General features: G+C 41.7%; 2 protein-coding genes across 8 annotated transcripts in view; one reads left to right on the top strand and one right to left on the bottom strand.

Annotated features, from left to right (window-relative positions):
• LOC123786575 (uncharacterized) overlaps positions 1–16,510 on the top strand; it is a 211,407-nt gene that overhangs the window by 58,332 nt on the left and 136,565 nt on the right. The window lies entirely within an intron of this gene.
• Positions 1–16,510, bottom strand: part of IRAG1 (inositol 1,4,5-triphosphate receptor associated 1) — a 129,976-nt gene that overhangs the window by 9,625 nt on the left and 103,841 nt on the right. For all 7 annotated transcript variants that reach the window (XM_045788856.2, XM_087868037.1, XM_087868038.1 and 4 more), the window contains 2 exons: positions 15,873–15,937; positions 228–347 (listed from right to left, as the gene is read on the bottom strand). In XM_045788856.2, the coding sequence (XP_045644812.2) occupies positions 228–347; positions 15,873–15,937 (185 nt within the window). The remainder of the gene's footprint in view (positions 1–227; positions 348–15,872; positions 15,938–16,510) is intronic.

Genomic DNA, 16,510 nt, shown 5'->3' with positions numbered 1-16,510 from the left:
AAAAAGAGGGAAGTCAAATTATTGCCTAACCACACCCTCTCACCCTGCTTCCTCTTGTCCTTCCTGTGGAACAGTACTGTTCTTTCTTATGTAGTTCTTTACTGAGGTGAGGAGGTCCTAGGGCCACTGGTTGCTTCCTTAAATCCTCTAAGAAACAGGAAAGGCCCGTGGGAAGGTATCTTCTGAGACCTGCAAGGTGACCTCAGGGTGGACGAAGTCTGACTCACCCCTTGTTGTATGCTTCCTCCTCCATCCTGGCCTTGGTCTCTTGGCTAATCTCCTCCAGGCAACTCAAAGTTGGCATGGGAGCAGAGGCTTCACAATCTGGGTCCCCATTTGTCTTTCCACTAGTGAGAAGAGGGAAGGAAGTACAGGGTGTCCTTTCAGCCAGATTGAGTGTCTGAAAACCTAACCATGTCTTTGGCCTGATGAGTTTTCGGAAATGAGGAAACTCATTCTAGGTTGAGTTCATTTTAATCCTTCTACCCTGAGATGAGATTTTATAAAGTCCCTAGTCTAGGAATCCTCCCTAGACCTCCAACACCAAATAATGTGCTAGCTCCCTTTTTCTTCATGTACCCAAATCCACCTTTATTCTTATTCCAGGAGATTCTATGAGTAAACAGACAGCTGTTGGGAGCTCCATAGCACTAAGATGAGGAAGACAGAGGAGGGACAAATGTTCAGTCAGAGTCATTCCATTCCTGTAGTCCATCTTTTGCTTCATTCATTTAAGTATCTACTGAGTACTGACTAAGTCACAGTCACATTAGATGATAAAAGAAACAGTCTTTGCCAACATGGAGCTTAGCAGGAGAGAATGCCCAAAAAAGGAAAGAAAAAAAATATGCAGTTAATTACAAATTGTGATAACTTTTATGAAAGACACAAACTCTGTGCAGTGCAGAAAGTAACAAGAGGAGAATCTACTTAGATTGAGTGGTTAGAGAAGACCTCTGTGAGGTGGTTTAACTGTAGTGAAGACCCGAAAGATGAAAAGTCGATCATATCTATAGCAGAGAGAAGATCATCCTAGGGGGAGGATGCAGATGTGTGAAGACCCTGAGACACAAAAGATGCAGAGATACTTGAGGAACTGAAAAGAGGCAGTGAAGCAGGAGTTAACTTTTGGACAAGATAAATTTTCAATGCCAGTGAAATATCCAGGTGGAGATGCCAAGTAAGTAGTTGGATATACCAAAGTGAGCTGGAGAAGAGCTCTAGAGGCTGGAGATTACATTTGGCATCATCAGAATATAGATGATATTTAAAGCCAGGGGGATGGATAAGATTGTCTAGGGAGACAGTATGAGGAAATATGAAGAGAGGACCCAGGACTAAGCCCTGGGCATCTCTGCCCTTAGCTCAGGTGGAGAAGAAACCTACAGAGGGAGTAGCAGCCAGAGAGGTAGGAGTAAAACCAGGAAAGTATGGAGTCCTGGGAGTCAAGAAAGGAGAGCATGTCAAGGAGGAGTTAATTGTATCACAGGTTTGTTTCTGAGAGTCCAAGTCAGATGAGTACAGAAATCTACAGATTATTAGATTTGATAATATGGAGGTCAAGAGGAGCTTTGGTGAAATGGTGAGAGTCAAAGACAGATTAGAATGGGCTTAGTAAAGGATGCGAGGCAAGAAAGAAGAAGATCTAGACACAGTAATCTGATTGGAAAGGGAAGTAGAAGAGTGTGTTGTGGGATACATAGCTGAAGAAGTGGGTCAGGGGATGAAAGCACATTTGAATGTGAATAGAAATGATCCAGTAGAGGGGATGAGAGTAAGGGGATGACCAAAGGAACAAATTCTTTGAAAAGGGAAATAGGGACAGACCTTAGAAAGGTGGAGAAACTTCTCAGTTATAACAAAGGGAGGAAGGAGATAAAGATGGTGGGTTCGGGATCTGGTGAAGGAGGATGAGTGGGCTCCTATCTAATAGCTTAAATTTTCTTCATAAAATGGAAGACAAGGTCATATGCTGAGAGTGAGAGGTACATAGGCCTAGAAGGTTTGAGAAGAGAGGAGGAAGTGTGAATGAGTCAATGTGAGAAGGTGGAAAACAAATACGCTAAAAAATGATAGTAGGATGGCGAGCAGTGCTGGGAGTCCATTTGAAGTATGGAAGTGTGAGTTTAAAGGAAGTATCCTGATGGCTATGCCATTCCTATAAACCCTGCAGCCCACCTAAGTTGTCTGAAATCCCAGTGGGAGTCAAGCCATGGAGGAGCCGTTGAACAAAGCAAAACAGTATGCAGAGCTTTTCAGCCAGGATTCTGAAAGACCGCCAGCTGCTCCCCTCCCCAACCTCTCAGATAGGCTCTACGAGTGAGCCTTATATTTCTCATTCTTGGCATTGGCTTCCCATCCCTTAGTTTTTCCTCAGACCTTGTAAAATTTATATTTCATCAGGCTGGAAACCAAAACCCATTGTGAACAAGAAAGATAATGCTCTAAAAATATCAGCTATTCATAACATTTCTCCTTTTGCAAATTATATTATCCACTCCCTTCCATGTGACCTTTGCCTAATGTGCTGTTTCCTATTTGTCCAAATGATTGGAACAGAGCAGAAAAACACAGCTACAGCCAAGGGCAGGGGAAGCAATTATTTTATGAAATATATTTATATATTAGAAATGAAATATTGATATCAGGCTTTTAATTTCTTTTATCTATAGCTGACAACCTAAGAGGTTAGTGACAAACATGTATGAAAGAGGATAGTGGAGTATAGAGAAAAAGAACCTGCCTGAGGCAAACTTGGGTTCAAATTCCAGCTCCAATAAGTACAAATTCTTAACCCTTCCTGAACTTTAGGTTCCTCAACTGTAAAATGAGCGTACTAATATGTACCTGATGATGGTACTATAGGAATTAATGAAGAAATATAAGTAAACTTTTTGGAATATAGTACTCCACAAATGATGTTTATCCTCCTTATCATCATCACTGTTAGTTATATAATAAATTTATTGGTAAATTTGGGGAACAATCTGAGGTTCTTCTAAACCTGATCCATAAAAAAATCCAAGCTGAGAAATTACTAGGTGACTATTTATATCTTTAAAGGAGAACTTGATTTATATTACTCTGACACGGCAGAATCAGAGGAACCCAGACTTTCACTATCCTCAGGTCACTGCTCTCTAGAGACTAAAACTTTTCCCTGGTAGAGCCAGGAAGCCCATTTTAGCGACCTCACCTGTGGGGCTTCAGTTCTTAACGTGCTTTTACATACATTGCCTCGCTTGATCCTCCAGTGATTAAGAAGAGCTAACATTTATCTTATGTATCAGGCTCTGTGGTAAGATTTCACTTAAGACTCATGAATGACCCATAAGATAGGTAATACTATTGTGCTCAGGTTAGCAGGTGAGGAAACCAAAGCTCAGAGAGGTTAAATAGCCAACTCAAGATTACACAACCAGTGTATGGTAGAGTTTGGATTTGAACCTGTAAGTCTGGCACCTGCAAAAATTGCCACCCATGCAGAATATTATCCCATCTGTGAGATGAGAAACCCAAGCTCAGGTTGATTAAGTGACTTGCCTAAGTTCATATTATTGGTACTTAGTAGGCCTGGCTGAGACTCTCACCATGGTCTTCTAAATTCATGTCAAGATGCCTTTTTCACACCTCCTTGAGCTCTCCCTTTCAATAGAAGTTTTTTCCTGGGTGAAATAAGTCAAGCAGAGAAAGACAATTATCATATGGTTTCACTCATTTATGGAACGTAAGAAGTAGGAGGATCAGTAGGAGAAGAAGGGGAAGAAGAAAGGGGGGGGGTAAACAGAAGGGGGAATGAACCATGAGACTACGGACCCTGGGAAACAAACTGAGGACTTCGGGGGGGCGGGTGGGGGACTGGGATAGGCTGGTGATGGGTATTAAGGAGGGCACGTCTTGCATGGTGCATTGGGTGTTATACGCAAGTAATGAATCATGGAACTTTACATCAAAAACTAGGGATGTACTGTATGGTGACTAACATAATATAATAATAATAATTTTTAAAAAAAGTTTTTTCCTGGGGCTCTGAGTGGTGTGTGGGGTTCCAGGCTATCTGCTGAGTGCAGCCATTCTTGGTATTAGGCTGGGCCATGGCTTATGATGCTGCTTTCTTTTTAATTAATTAATTAATTAATTAATTAATTAATTAATTTAATTTTTGAAATGTCCATTTAAAAGGGAAACTATATAAATAGGACCTGAATCTGTTTTTAGTGCTTCTTTTTTTAATAATAATTTTTATTATGTTAGTCACCATACAGTACATCCCTAGTTTTTAATGTAAAGTTCAGTGATTCATTACTTGTGTATAACACCCAGTGCACCATGCAATACGTGCCCCCCTTACTACCCATCACCAGCCTATCCCATTCCCCCACTCCCCTCCCCTCTGAAGCCCTCCGTTTGTTTCCCAGAGTCCATAGTCTCTCATGGTTCATACCCCCTTCTGTTTACCCCTCCCTTTCTTCTTCCCTTTCTTCTTTAAAGAGTGCTTGTTTAGAATGTGAGATGGGCTGGGACAGCCTTTGTTTGGTTTAATACTGGAAGTAGGGTGGGGAGGTACGGGAAACACACAATATGTAAAATGTTTACTGTTATCTCCTGATCCCTAAACTGAGCTAATAGTTCCTTATATATCTTCTCTAACTACGTGGAAGTTTCTCACTGTGTATCTTTAAGTCTTAACTCAAATACCTTCTCCTGTGTGGAATCTTTGCCAGTGTTTTCCCCTCTCCCACATCCTCTGGTTAAAGTTGATCTCTCCTTCCCTTCATGTCCTCATCGTACCTCTGTTACAGCATAATTCAGAGACAGGGCATTTTTATGTTTTATATACCTATCCATCCCTCCATATAACTGCGATCAGAGAGAGAGAGAGAGAGAGAGAGAGCCCCTGTGCTTGAGTTATAATGATGCTTAGCATATACATATAGTAAGTGCCTTTCAGTGTTTGTTGAGTTACACTGACTTCATTGTGGCTTATCCAGTTTGCCTATCAATCTTGTAAAGTGGGCAGGTCCTTTCTGTAAATGGCTATTTCCTGGGAACCCAGTGTTTGGGTTGAGCTGAAGGAATCTCTATTCATGGCTCTAAACATGGAGCTGAGCACAGCCTGTGCCCACCCTAGAGATTTCTGGGCCAAACACAGATGGATTTAGGCATCTATTCCCAGCCTGAAATCTTGCGTGCTTTCTTTCTGGGATGATTCACTAAAATGAGATTCATTGTTTTTTCATGTCCACTGGGTCAAAATTTGTCATTGTGCTTAGTTCTCAGTAATGTGAGGGGTCCTTCAGTCAAAATGTTTTGTTTAACTGGGAGTTATGTTAGAGTCTATTTTTTTTCCATGTGGTAAACAATATTTGAAAGTGACTGTAATTCTTTCCAGTGGACAGATCTTTTTGGGTTCAATGACATCTCTAAGCCAGTCCCATTGCCTTGACCCCTTCATACAAGCCCAGCCCAGGGGAACTGAGCTAGAAGACCTTCCTTACTCCTGTAACTCAGTCTCAGATTCCTGGGGTATGCTACTAGTTGATGGAGGGCTAATTCATTCCAGAATACTATCAGCAAAGGGGAGTTGTTCATATATTTTATGTCATACAAAATCTGTAGGCAATTTACCCTGGCTGCTTCAAAAATGGAGAAAAATGGTTATTTTGGTGATTATAGTGAAAATTGCTCTGTGGTTTATCATAATCACGCCTTTTATGAAACTAATGCCTTGCATCATTCATATCCATGGCTTTGCTCATCCCTCAGTGAACTGCTCTGTGTACACCCTCTGCTCCCATCCCACACTCTACTTCATGACCAGCCAGTCACCAGGTCATTCAAAATAGCTCACAAGACTTCTAATAAAAAAAGCCCTTAAATGCATCCTCTTGTCTCCAGTCATATTGCACTTCTTTCCATTCTTCTAGTTGGAGTGTCTATTAAAGAGGTTAAGAGCATGAGTTCTGTTATCTACTACTGTGTGACCTTAGGCAAGTGATTTTTCTGAGCTTCAGTTTCCACATTTATAAAATAGGGATATTAATAGTTAATATTGATATTAATACCTATATCATGGGTGTATTGTAAGGATTAAATGAGGTCATTAATGTAAAGCAACTAGAACAGGACTTGGCATTAAGTAAGCATGCTGTGAATAATAATAGTAATTATCACCATCATCTTATTATTTCTTGACTACTCCATACTTTTCTCACTTCAGAGCCTGGAATGCTGTTAACCTCCAGTTAACTATATAACTGGTTAAACTATATAACTTTCAGGTTTCACTTTATTTTTATTTATTTATTTTTAAAGGTTTTATTTATGTATTTGTCAGAGAGAGAGACAGAGAGCACAAGCAGGGGGAGCGGCAGGCAGAGGGAGAAGCAGCCTCCCCTCTGAGCAAGGAGCCTGATGCTGGACTGGATCCCAGGACCCTGGGATCATGACCTGAGCCGAAGGCAGATGCTTAACCGACTGAGCCACCCAGGCATCCCTCAGGTTTCACTTTAAAACTAAATTCCTAGAGGAAACATTTTCTGAGGCTCCCCTCCCCCACCTATACCAAATCTGGGTTCAGGTGCTCATTTTCTTGTCTACTGTTGCTTTAGCAACCTGTATTTCCTTATGATATCATCCATCACATTGTATTATAATGGGCTCTTTCCCATCTGCCTTTTCCATTAGACTGTGAACTCCTGAGTGTATTCTAGATACCTAGACCTTGGTGATTATTAAAGGAATGAAAGAATAAGTCTATAAATAGTTTTTCCTACTTATGGAACTCATCATGAGCTTTATTCTGTTTTAATCTTTAAGATTAACTTTATTTTTTTAATAATAATTTTTTATTATATGTTAGTTACCATACAGTACATCCCTAGTTTTTGATGTAAAGTTCCATGATTCATTACTTGTGTATAACACCCAGTGCATTATGCAATACGTGCCCTCCTTACTACCCATCACTGGCCTATCCCAATCCCCTACCCCCCTCCCCTCTGAAGCCCTCAGTTTGTTTCCCAGAGTCCATAGTCTCTCATAGTTCATTCCCCCTTCTGTTTACCCCTCCTTTCTTCTCCTACCGATCTTCCTACTTCTTATGTTCCATAAATGAGCGAAACCATATGATAATTGTCTTTCTCTGCTTGACTTATTTCGCTTAGCATTATCTCCTCCAGTCCTGTCCATGTTGCTGCAAATGTTGAGAAATCGCTTTTTGATGGCTGAGTAATATTCCATTGTATATTTGGACCACATCTTCTTAATGCAGTCATCTGTTGAAGGGCATTTCAGCTCCTTCCACGATTTAGCTATTGTGGACAATGCTGCTATGAACCTTGGGGTGCATATGGCTCTTCTCTTCACTACGTCTGTATCTTTGGGGTAAATACCCAGTAGTGCAATGGCTGGATCATAGGGTAGCTCAGTTTTTAACTTTTTAAGGGACCTCCACACTGTTTTCCCCAGTGGCTGTACCAACTTACATTCCCACCAACAGTGTAGGAGGGATTCCCTTGCTCCACATCCTCTCCAAATTTGTTGGTTCCTGCCTTGTCAATTTTTGCCATTCTAACTGGTGTAAGGTGGTATCTCAGTGTGGTTTTGATTTGAATTTCCCTGATGACTAATGATTTTGAACATTTTTTCATGTGTCTGTTAGCCATTTGTATGTCTTCATTGGAAAAGTGTCTGTTCATATCTTCTGCCCATTTTTTGATTTGATTATTTGTTTCTCGTGTATTGAGTTTGAGAAGTTCTTTGTAGATCTTGGATAGCAGTCTTTTATCTGTAGCGTCATTTGCAAATATCTTCTTCCATTCCGTGGGCTGCCTCTTAGTTTTTTTGACTGTTTCCTTGGCTGTGCAGAAGCTTTTTATCTTGATGAAGTCCCACAAGTTCATTTTTTCTTTTGTTTCTCTTGCCTTTGGAAATGTGTCATGAAAAAAGTCGCTGTGGCCGATGTCAAAGAGGTTGCTGCCTATGTTCTCCTCTAGGATTTTGATGGATTCCTGTCTCACATCGAGGTCTTTCATCCATTTGGAGTTTATCTTTGTGTATGGTGTGAGAGAGTGGTCAAGTTTCATTCTTTTGCATGTAGCTGTCCAATTTTCCCAGCACCATTTATTGAAGAGACTGTCTTTTTTCCACTGGATGTTTTTTTCCTGCTTTATCAAAGATTAGTTGCCCAAAGAGCCGGGGGTCCATTTCTGGGTTCTCTATTCTGTTCCATTGGTCTATGTGCCTGTTTCTGTGCCAGTGCCATGCTGTCTTTGTGATCACAGCTTTGTAATATAGCTTGAAATCCGGCAATGTGATGCCCCCAGCTTTGTTTTTCCTTTTCAACAATTCCTTGGCAATTTGGGGCCTTTTCTGGTTCCACACAAATTTAAGGCATTGAAAGTGTAGATTGCTCTGGGTAGCATAGACATTTTAACTATGTTAATTCTTCTGATCCACGAGCATGTAATATTTTCCCATCTTTTTGTGTCTTCTTCAATGTCTTTCAAGAGTGATTTGTAGTTTCTAGAATATAGATCCTTTACATCTCTGGTTAAGTTAATTCCGAGATAACGTATGATTTTTGGTGCTATTGTAAATGGGATGGATTCCCTAATTTCTCTTTCTTCAGTCTCATTGTTCCTGTATAGAAATGCAACTCATTTCTGAGCATTGATTTTGTATCCTGCCACATTACTGAATTGCTCTATAACTTCTAGTAGTTTGGGGGTGGAGTCTTTTGGGTTTTCCATATAGAGTATCATGTCATCTGCTAAGAGAGACAGTGTGACTTCTTTGCCTATTTGAATACCTTTTATTCCTTTTTGTTGTCTGATTGCTGTTGCAAGGACTTCTCGTACTATGTTGAATAATAATGGTGAGAGTGGGCTATTATTCTTGTCATATTCCTGATCTTAAGGGAAAGGCTTCCAGCGTTTCCCCATTGAGAATGATATTTGCTGTAGGCTTTTCATAGATGGTTTTTATGAAATTGAGGAATGTACCCTCTATCCCTACACTCTGAAGGGTTTTGATCAGGAAAGGATGCTGTATTTTGTCAAATGCTTTTTCTGCATCAATTGAGAGGATCATATGGTTCTTGACTCTTCTTGTTGATATGATATATCACACTGATTGATTTGCGAATGTTGAAACACCCTTGCATCCCAGGGATGAATCCCACTTGGTCATGATGGATAATCCTTTTAATGTACTGTTGGATCCTATTAGCTAGGATCTTGTTGAGGATTTTGGCATCCATATTCATCAGGGATACCGGTTTGTAATTCTTTTTGATGGGGTCTTTGCCTAGTTTGGGGATCAAGGTAATACTGGCTTCATAGAATGAGTTTAGTAGTTTTCCTTCTGTTTCTATTTTTGAAACAGCTTCAGGAGAATAGGTATTATTTCTTCTTTGAACGTTTGGTAGAACTCCCCGGGGAATGCCTCAGGCCCTGGACTCTTGTTTTTGATCACTGCTTCAATCTCTTCCTAACTAATCGGTCTGTTTATTTTATTTTTTTTAAAGATTTTATTTATTCATTTGACACAGAGAGAGAGACAGCCAGCGAGAGGGGGAACACAAGCAGGGGGAGTGGGAGAGGAAGAAGCAGACTCCTAGCAGAGGAGCCTGATGTGGGGCTCGATCCCAGAATGCTGGGATCACGCCCTGAGCTGAAGGCGGATGCTTAACGACTGTGCCACCCAGGTGCCCCTAATTGGTCTGTTTAAAAAATCAATTTCTTCCTGTTTCAGTCTTGGTAATTAATAGGTTTCCAGGAAGGCATCCATTTCTTCCAGGTTGTTTAATTTATTGGCATAAAGCTGTTGATAAAAGTTTCTAATGATCCTTCCTATTTCATTGGTTTTGGTTGTGACCTCTCCTCTTTCATTCATAATTTTATTAATTTAGGTCCTTTCTCTATTCTTTTGAATAAGTCTGGCCAGTGGCTTATCGATCTTATTTATTCTTTTGAAGAACCAGCTTCTAGTTCTGTTGATCTGCTCTACTGTGCTCCTGGTTTCTAATTCATTGATCTCTGCTCTAATCTTGATCAACTGCTTTCTTGTGCGTGGGGTAGGCCTGTTCTTCTGTTCCAGCTCCAGCTTCTTAAGGTGAGAATATAAAAACTGCATTTTAGATTTTTCTGATCTTTTGAGTGAGGTTTGGATGGCTATGTATTTTCCCCCTTAGGACTGCCTTTGCTGTGTCCCATAGGTTTTCGACCATTGTGTTTTCATTCTCATTGGTCTCCATAAATTGTTTTTTTTTAAAAAATATTTTATTTATTTATTCGACAGAGATAGAGACAGCCAGCGAGAGAGGGAACACAGACAGGGGGAGTGGGAGAGGAAGAAGCAGGCTCACAGCAGAGGAGCCTGATGTGGGGCTCGATCCCATAACGCTGGGATCACGCCCTGAGCCAAAGGCAGACGCCTAACCGCTCTGCCATCCAGGCACCCCTCCATAAATTGTTTAAATTGATTTTTAATTTCCAGGTTTACCCAATCATTCTTGAGCAGGATGGTTCTTAGTTTCCAAGTGTTTGAGTTTCTTCCAAATTTTTCCTTGTGATTAAGTTCCAATTTCAAAGCATTGTGGTCTGAGAATATGCAGGGAATAATTTCAGTCTTTTGGTATCAGTTGAGACCTGTTTTGTGACACAGTATATGGTCTATTCTGGAGAAAGTTCCATGTGCATTCGAAAAGAATGAGTATTCTGTTGTTCTGGGGTGTAGTGTTCTGTATATATCTATGAGGTCCATCTGGTCTAGTATATCATTCAAAGCTCTTATTTCTTTGTTGATTTTCTGCTTAGGTGATCTGTCTATTGCTGATAGTGGAGTGTTGAGGTCCCCTACTATTAATGTATTCTTATCTATGTGTCTCTTTATTCTGGTTAAAAGTTGGCTTGTGTATCTTGCTGCTCCCCTGTTGGGGGCATAGATATTTATAATTGTCATATCCACTTGTTGGATATATCCTTTAAGAATAGTGTCCTTCTGTATCTCTAACAACAGTCTTTAGTTTAAAATCTAATCTGTCTGATATGAGAATTGCTACCCCAGTTTTCTTTTGAGGTCCGTTGGCATGAAAAATGGTCCTCCACCCTTTCACTTTCAGTCTGGATGTATCTTTAGGTTCAAGATGAGTCTTTTGTAGACAGCAAATGGATGGGTCATGTCTTTTTATCCAATCTGCAACCCTGTGTCATTTATGGGCACATTTAGGCCATTCACATTGAGAGTGATTATTGAGAGAGATGATTTTAATGATGTCATGTTGCTTGTGAAGTCTTTGTTTATATAGATTGTAAATTTCTGTTCTGTATCACTCTTGGGGCCTTTTTACTCTTATAGAACCCCCCTTAATATCTCCTGTAGGGCTAGTTTTGTGGTTACAAATTTGGTCAGTTTCTGCCGATCCTGGAAGGTCCTTATCTCTCCATCAATTCTGAATGACAGCCTTGCCGGCTAAAGGATCCTTGGCTGCATGTTTTTCTTGGCTAGAGTTTTAAAAATATCCTGCCAACCCTTCCTCTCTTTCCAGGTCTGTGTAGACAGGTCTGACGTTATTCTGATATTTTTGCCTCTATATGTGAGAAATTTCTTCGCCCTGGCCACTTTCAATACTGTATCCTTGGATCTAATATTTGCGAAATGCACTATGACGTGACGCAGCATAGGTTTGCCATGGTTGAGCTTGGGAGGGGTCCTCTCTGCCTCTTGGACACGAATGCTTGTTTCCTTTGCTAGATTAGGGAAGTTCTCAGCTACAATTTGTTCAAATATCTCTTCTAGACCTCTCTCTTTCTCCACCCCCTCGGGGATGCTGATGAGTCTGACATTGGAACATTTCATTGAGTCAGTAATCTCCCGTAATCTACATTCTTGAGATTGGATTTTTTTTGAGCCACGTTTCTGTTTTATCTTTGTCTTCTACCATCCCATCCTCCAATTCACTAATTCGTTCTTCTGTCTCATTTACCCTGACCATCAGAGCATTTAGTTTTGACTGCATTTGATTCATAGCATTTTTAATTTCTGCCAGATTCGCTCTCATTTCTGCCCTTAAAGATTCTATATTCTCGTTAATATTTTCGTTACTATTTTTTTCAACTCTACACATCATCTTGACCATTGTTACTCTGAACTCCATTTCTGATAATTTGGTTATATCCATATCCATCAGTTCTGTGGCAGAGGCCACAGACTCATTATCTTTTCTTTGCTGAGGGGGCTTTCTCCTTCTCATCATTCTGATGAGGAGAAGTTGTGGGGTTTCCCAGAGCCCAAATTATTGACCAGGACCCAGGCAGTGTGCACTTGTTTTATAGGGACCTTAGAGATGTGGGCTTCTTGATTTTTCAGCCTGCCTTCTAGGGGAGGGGTCTGCCACGCTGATATTCAGGCAACCCTGTTTGGGTAGAGTCTCCCTGTCCCCTGCGAAGGGGGATGGGGATGGGCACAATGTGAGCTGGTATTTCTGGGCTTTTGTTCTCTGGCGGCTTTCCCTGGTGGTTTTCTATGACTCTTCTGAGAGTCAGAGCAGCAGTGGCTGTATCCTAGCCTCTGTCTCAGAACAGAGAGATCGCAGTCCACTCTCCACTGAGCTCTCTTGGCCTCTTTAACTCTGTCGGTGCTGCCAAAAACCCTGCAGTGTCCTGGGTTGTGTGCCCCACAGCCGGTGTCCCAGCCCTCACTTCCAGGGCCTGCACATCTCTGTCCTTTGTGCTACTAACACTTCCCGCCGCCCCCAGTTCCCGTGCGCGCTCCCGAGCTCTCTGTTTCAGTATGGTTCGAGCGCGCTCCGGAATGCCAGTTTTCAGTCTGGTCGCGCTCGCACTCCCGAGCTCCCGGTTTTATTCCGGTTCCAGTGAGCGCTCCGGAGCTCCGGTTTTCAGTCTGGTCACACGCGTTCCCAGGCTCACGGTCTCAGTCTGCTCTCTCACGGGTGTCAGCCGCGAGTCCGGCCGCTCCCCAGTGCAGGAGACTATTGCTTCCCGGCGCCTGAGTGTGGCGGCTCCCCCCCCCCCTTCTGTTTATCTTCCGATATCTGTGCGCGGCTTCACAGCTCCCCGCTTCATACCTCAATACTCAGCACTGGAGATGTTCATTTGTAGAGATCCAGATGTATCTTCCTGCGTCTCAGGCTGATTCCGTGGGTTTTCAGGATGGTCTGGTGCATATCCAGCTTGACTCAGGGGACCAGCTGAAAAAGGGGACCCCTACTCCTCCGCCATCTTTTTCCCTCCCTAAGATTAACTTTAAATATTACTCTGTGTATTTACCTCTAATTCTACATATCCCTAGACCCTCCCTGAATGAAGAACAATTTAATGAAGTGACCTACAATAGCAACACTCAGAATTCTTTCAAATCACATTGGGAAATGCAATCAGCTCTCAGGTATTTGCTTGAGAAGTAGCCACAGGTAATTTGATCTTCTTATTATCTTTCTACATGCTTAGCCTGTTCCCTTCCTGCCTGGTCACTGTATACTTGGGGCAATGTGAAATCACTTTAAATCAAGTGAAATATAACAATCTGGAAAGCAATGTATATTAACTTACAATGCATATTTTTCTCTTTAACAATATGGAGAAGGTAGCTAGAATTGACTGTACTTGTGTTGAAACAGAAGATATGAATTTATTTTAATTCACAGATTGTCTCATTGTTAGCCTCTTGGCAATCTATTAGTATTTCCAGTTTCATGAATTCAGATGGAAATCACTTAGCACCTTTCATAAATCCAGAAGGGGGAAGCTATTGTTAGTGTTAGAATCCCTCCTCTTTTGAATATGTCCTCCCCTTTTTTGCAGCATCTTTATAGACTGGGTGTATTCCCAGTAGGCAAGTCAGCCACAGCATGAGTAAAAATCATGGTGGTCTCTCTGGGTAGAAGAGAGTGAGCTACAGATACCTTCTTTGAGCTAATTGGTTGACTTGTCTCAATTCTCACCTGTCCCTGTCTCTCCTGGTTCTAAACTCTTGGAATGGTGATACCACCATTGATCCTCATTCGTTGTCACTTCTGATTTGGGGTCAATGCTTGCTGTCCTTAATTTTGTATCTCACTTTCTCCTACCAAGGATAGCTCAGGTTCTTGATGCTCTCCACTGCCTCAGATTGAAGCTTTCAGCTGGCATGAGCAATAGTTCTACAGAGTCCAGGCCCTGCTCCATCATGATTAGAGTCTTTTTCAAAGACTGGGGACATAGATCTTTTTCCTTGATTGGTTCTATAGGCCAAGAATAGAGAATGGGGCCTTGTTGGGGGGCCCTTGTTAGGGGCCCTTTTGGAGAAGGGGGTTCATGCACCCAAAGGCAGGATTGGAAGGGAGAATTTTAGCGTGCTTCTCACTCAGGGCATCAAGTAACCATTTCTGGAGAGATTCAGAGATCATGGAGTAGACATTATGACTCTAGGGACTTGATATATCTTTGTAATCTTGGTTACTTCCACATGGTTGTTAGTTTGTCACCCTTTACAATTTCTTTGTAATGATCGAGAAAATAAGGAAATAACGATAGAAACAAAAATGCTCTACACAACATGAAGGACCTGTATGCTTACACAGGGTGAGGTGTCAAAGTAAGGAATTCCTGGACAAACTTCAAGACTAAAGTGGGTGAGTCACTTAGTGATAGGTTGGTGGTTGCATATACTGAGAGGTGAGTAAAACAGGCTGAGTCTGGGGGATGCGGAGCTTGGGAACTTGTCTGTACTGGAAAGGGACCCAACATAGACTTTCCTGGTCAGGTCAAGCAAAACTATTCTGAAATAGTGTTTGTATTGAAAAGGGACCCAACAAAGACTTTCCTGGTCAGGTCAAGCAAAACTATTCAAGCAATGAAAAATGAAGGACTAAAGCTGTCTTAAGGCAAAGAAGAAAGAAGAATAAAGGTGTATGTTCTACCAAGTGAGAAAAGACACAAGGTGAAAGTTCTGAGAGGTGACAGCTGTGATCCAGATGTTTTCCAGCAAGCAAATGAAAGAATTTGAAAAGCAAGTTATAAACTCTTCTGAGTGTAAAAACAGCCTGCCTTGCTCTGGCTGAGGATGAAAAGACCTGCAAATTGCTTAGATGCCTAGAAAAATTAGGCATGGCAGGCACTATTCATTGCCACTCCAGTACTCAATCTCCTACCTGTTTCCTCACAGCAATGTGATTTTGCTCAGGAATTTGCTCTTCTTCAGAGAGCCACTTTGCTTCATGGGAAGCTGACCGCATCTCCAGGGCACAGTTTAAGCCCATGATGACAATCCCATTCCCAAAGCCTGTGTTTGGTTTAGAAAGGAACTATGTTCCAAATTTACTAACAAGATAAGGAAGACTAAAAAAAAAGTTTCTTCGTTTGTTCATAAAAAAGAAGCATGGGAAGAGATAGTCCTCTTCTAAATACTACATGTCTGGATAGAATACTTAGAAATAGTAGCATTTGCCATAAGCCTGCTGATGAAGTCAACATACCAAGTGGGCAGAAGCAGGCAAGGAAATTATAGAGGCCACGTAGGGGCCCTGCTGTACTATACCTGGAAAAGCCCTACTTCTGGACTTACTATTTAAGTCCCTTAGAGTTGGGGCTTCTTGTATCTGTAGCCCAAAGAATTCTAACCAACAGAGAAGGTGTCCGTCTCCTCTGGGCTCTTCTGAAATTGAGGTACCCTTGCATTCAGCCACAGCATCTTCCTGGTCCAGATTGCAAACTGACTCTGAAATCTCTGTGGGTTTCAGAGTCCCACTTATTTCCCTTAGAACTTAATTTGCTTTCCATCACATTTTGGGAGTCAGGATGGGAGGAAAGGTGAGTGGGGAGAATTTTCTCAGAGATCCCCAAAGTGAAGAGGAAAATCAACAAACTTACTTTTCCAAAAGTGTAGGCAGTGCTGAGGTGACTGGTAGATTGCCTTTCCCGTTGGGTGATTCTGACTGAATGAAAAACAGGAGACAGACAATTGAAGATCAGCTAGGAAGGACGAAGCCAGAGTTGCTATGTCTGATGATGCGGTGAATGGGCTGCTGCTGTCCCATTCACCATGCTTGCTGATCTGCATCTGAACCCAGGCAATAGGCCTTCCCTGTCCTCTATTCCTTAGTGCCCCCTGAGGCCCATGCGACTTGCGCCTTTTCCTTCTCCTCCTAAGTTTCCCTGAGTGAAGAATTTTTGAGGCCCCATTCTGGAGCAGAGCCTCAGTTTTCCCTCAGTCCCCTGTTTACTGACTTGGACTAAATACCAGTAGGCCTCCTAGCAAACATAGCCCATCGCTGCCCTGGAGGTACAGCTCTAAGCATAATCCTCAGGAGATGCCTGTCATTACTAAAACTCCAAGCCATCAGAAATGTCTTTATAATAAGTTCCACAGGACTACTTCATTATTTTGTTACAACAGATTTGGTCTAAGAAATGGTTCTCAATTCTGGCTGCACCTTCGAATCACTGGGGGAGATTTCAAGTACTGATCCAATTCAGAATCTTGGGGTGAAGCCTGGGCAATGTTTTAG

Source organism: Ursus americanus, chromosome 16 (genome assembly GCF_024610735.1).
Source record: "Ursus americanus isolate L20-20 chromosome 16, mUrsAme1.1.p, whole genome shotgun sequence".
Classification (NCBI taxonomy): domain Eukaryota; kingdom Metazoa; phylum Chordata; class Mammalia; order Carnivora; family Ursidae; genus Ursus; species Ursus americanus.
Note: the sequence above shows the minus strand (reverse complement) of the source record. Positions and strands in the feature narration are given on the sequence as shown.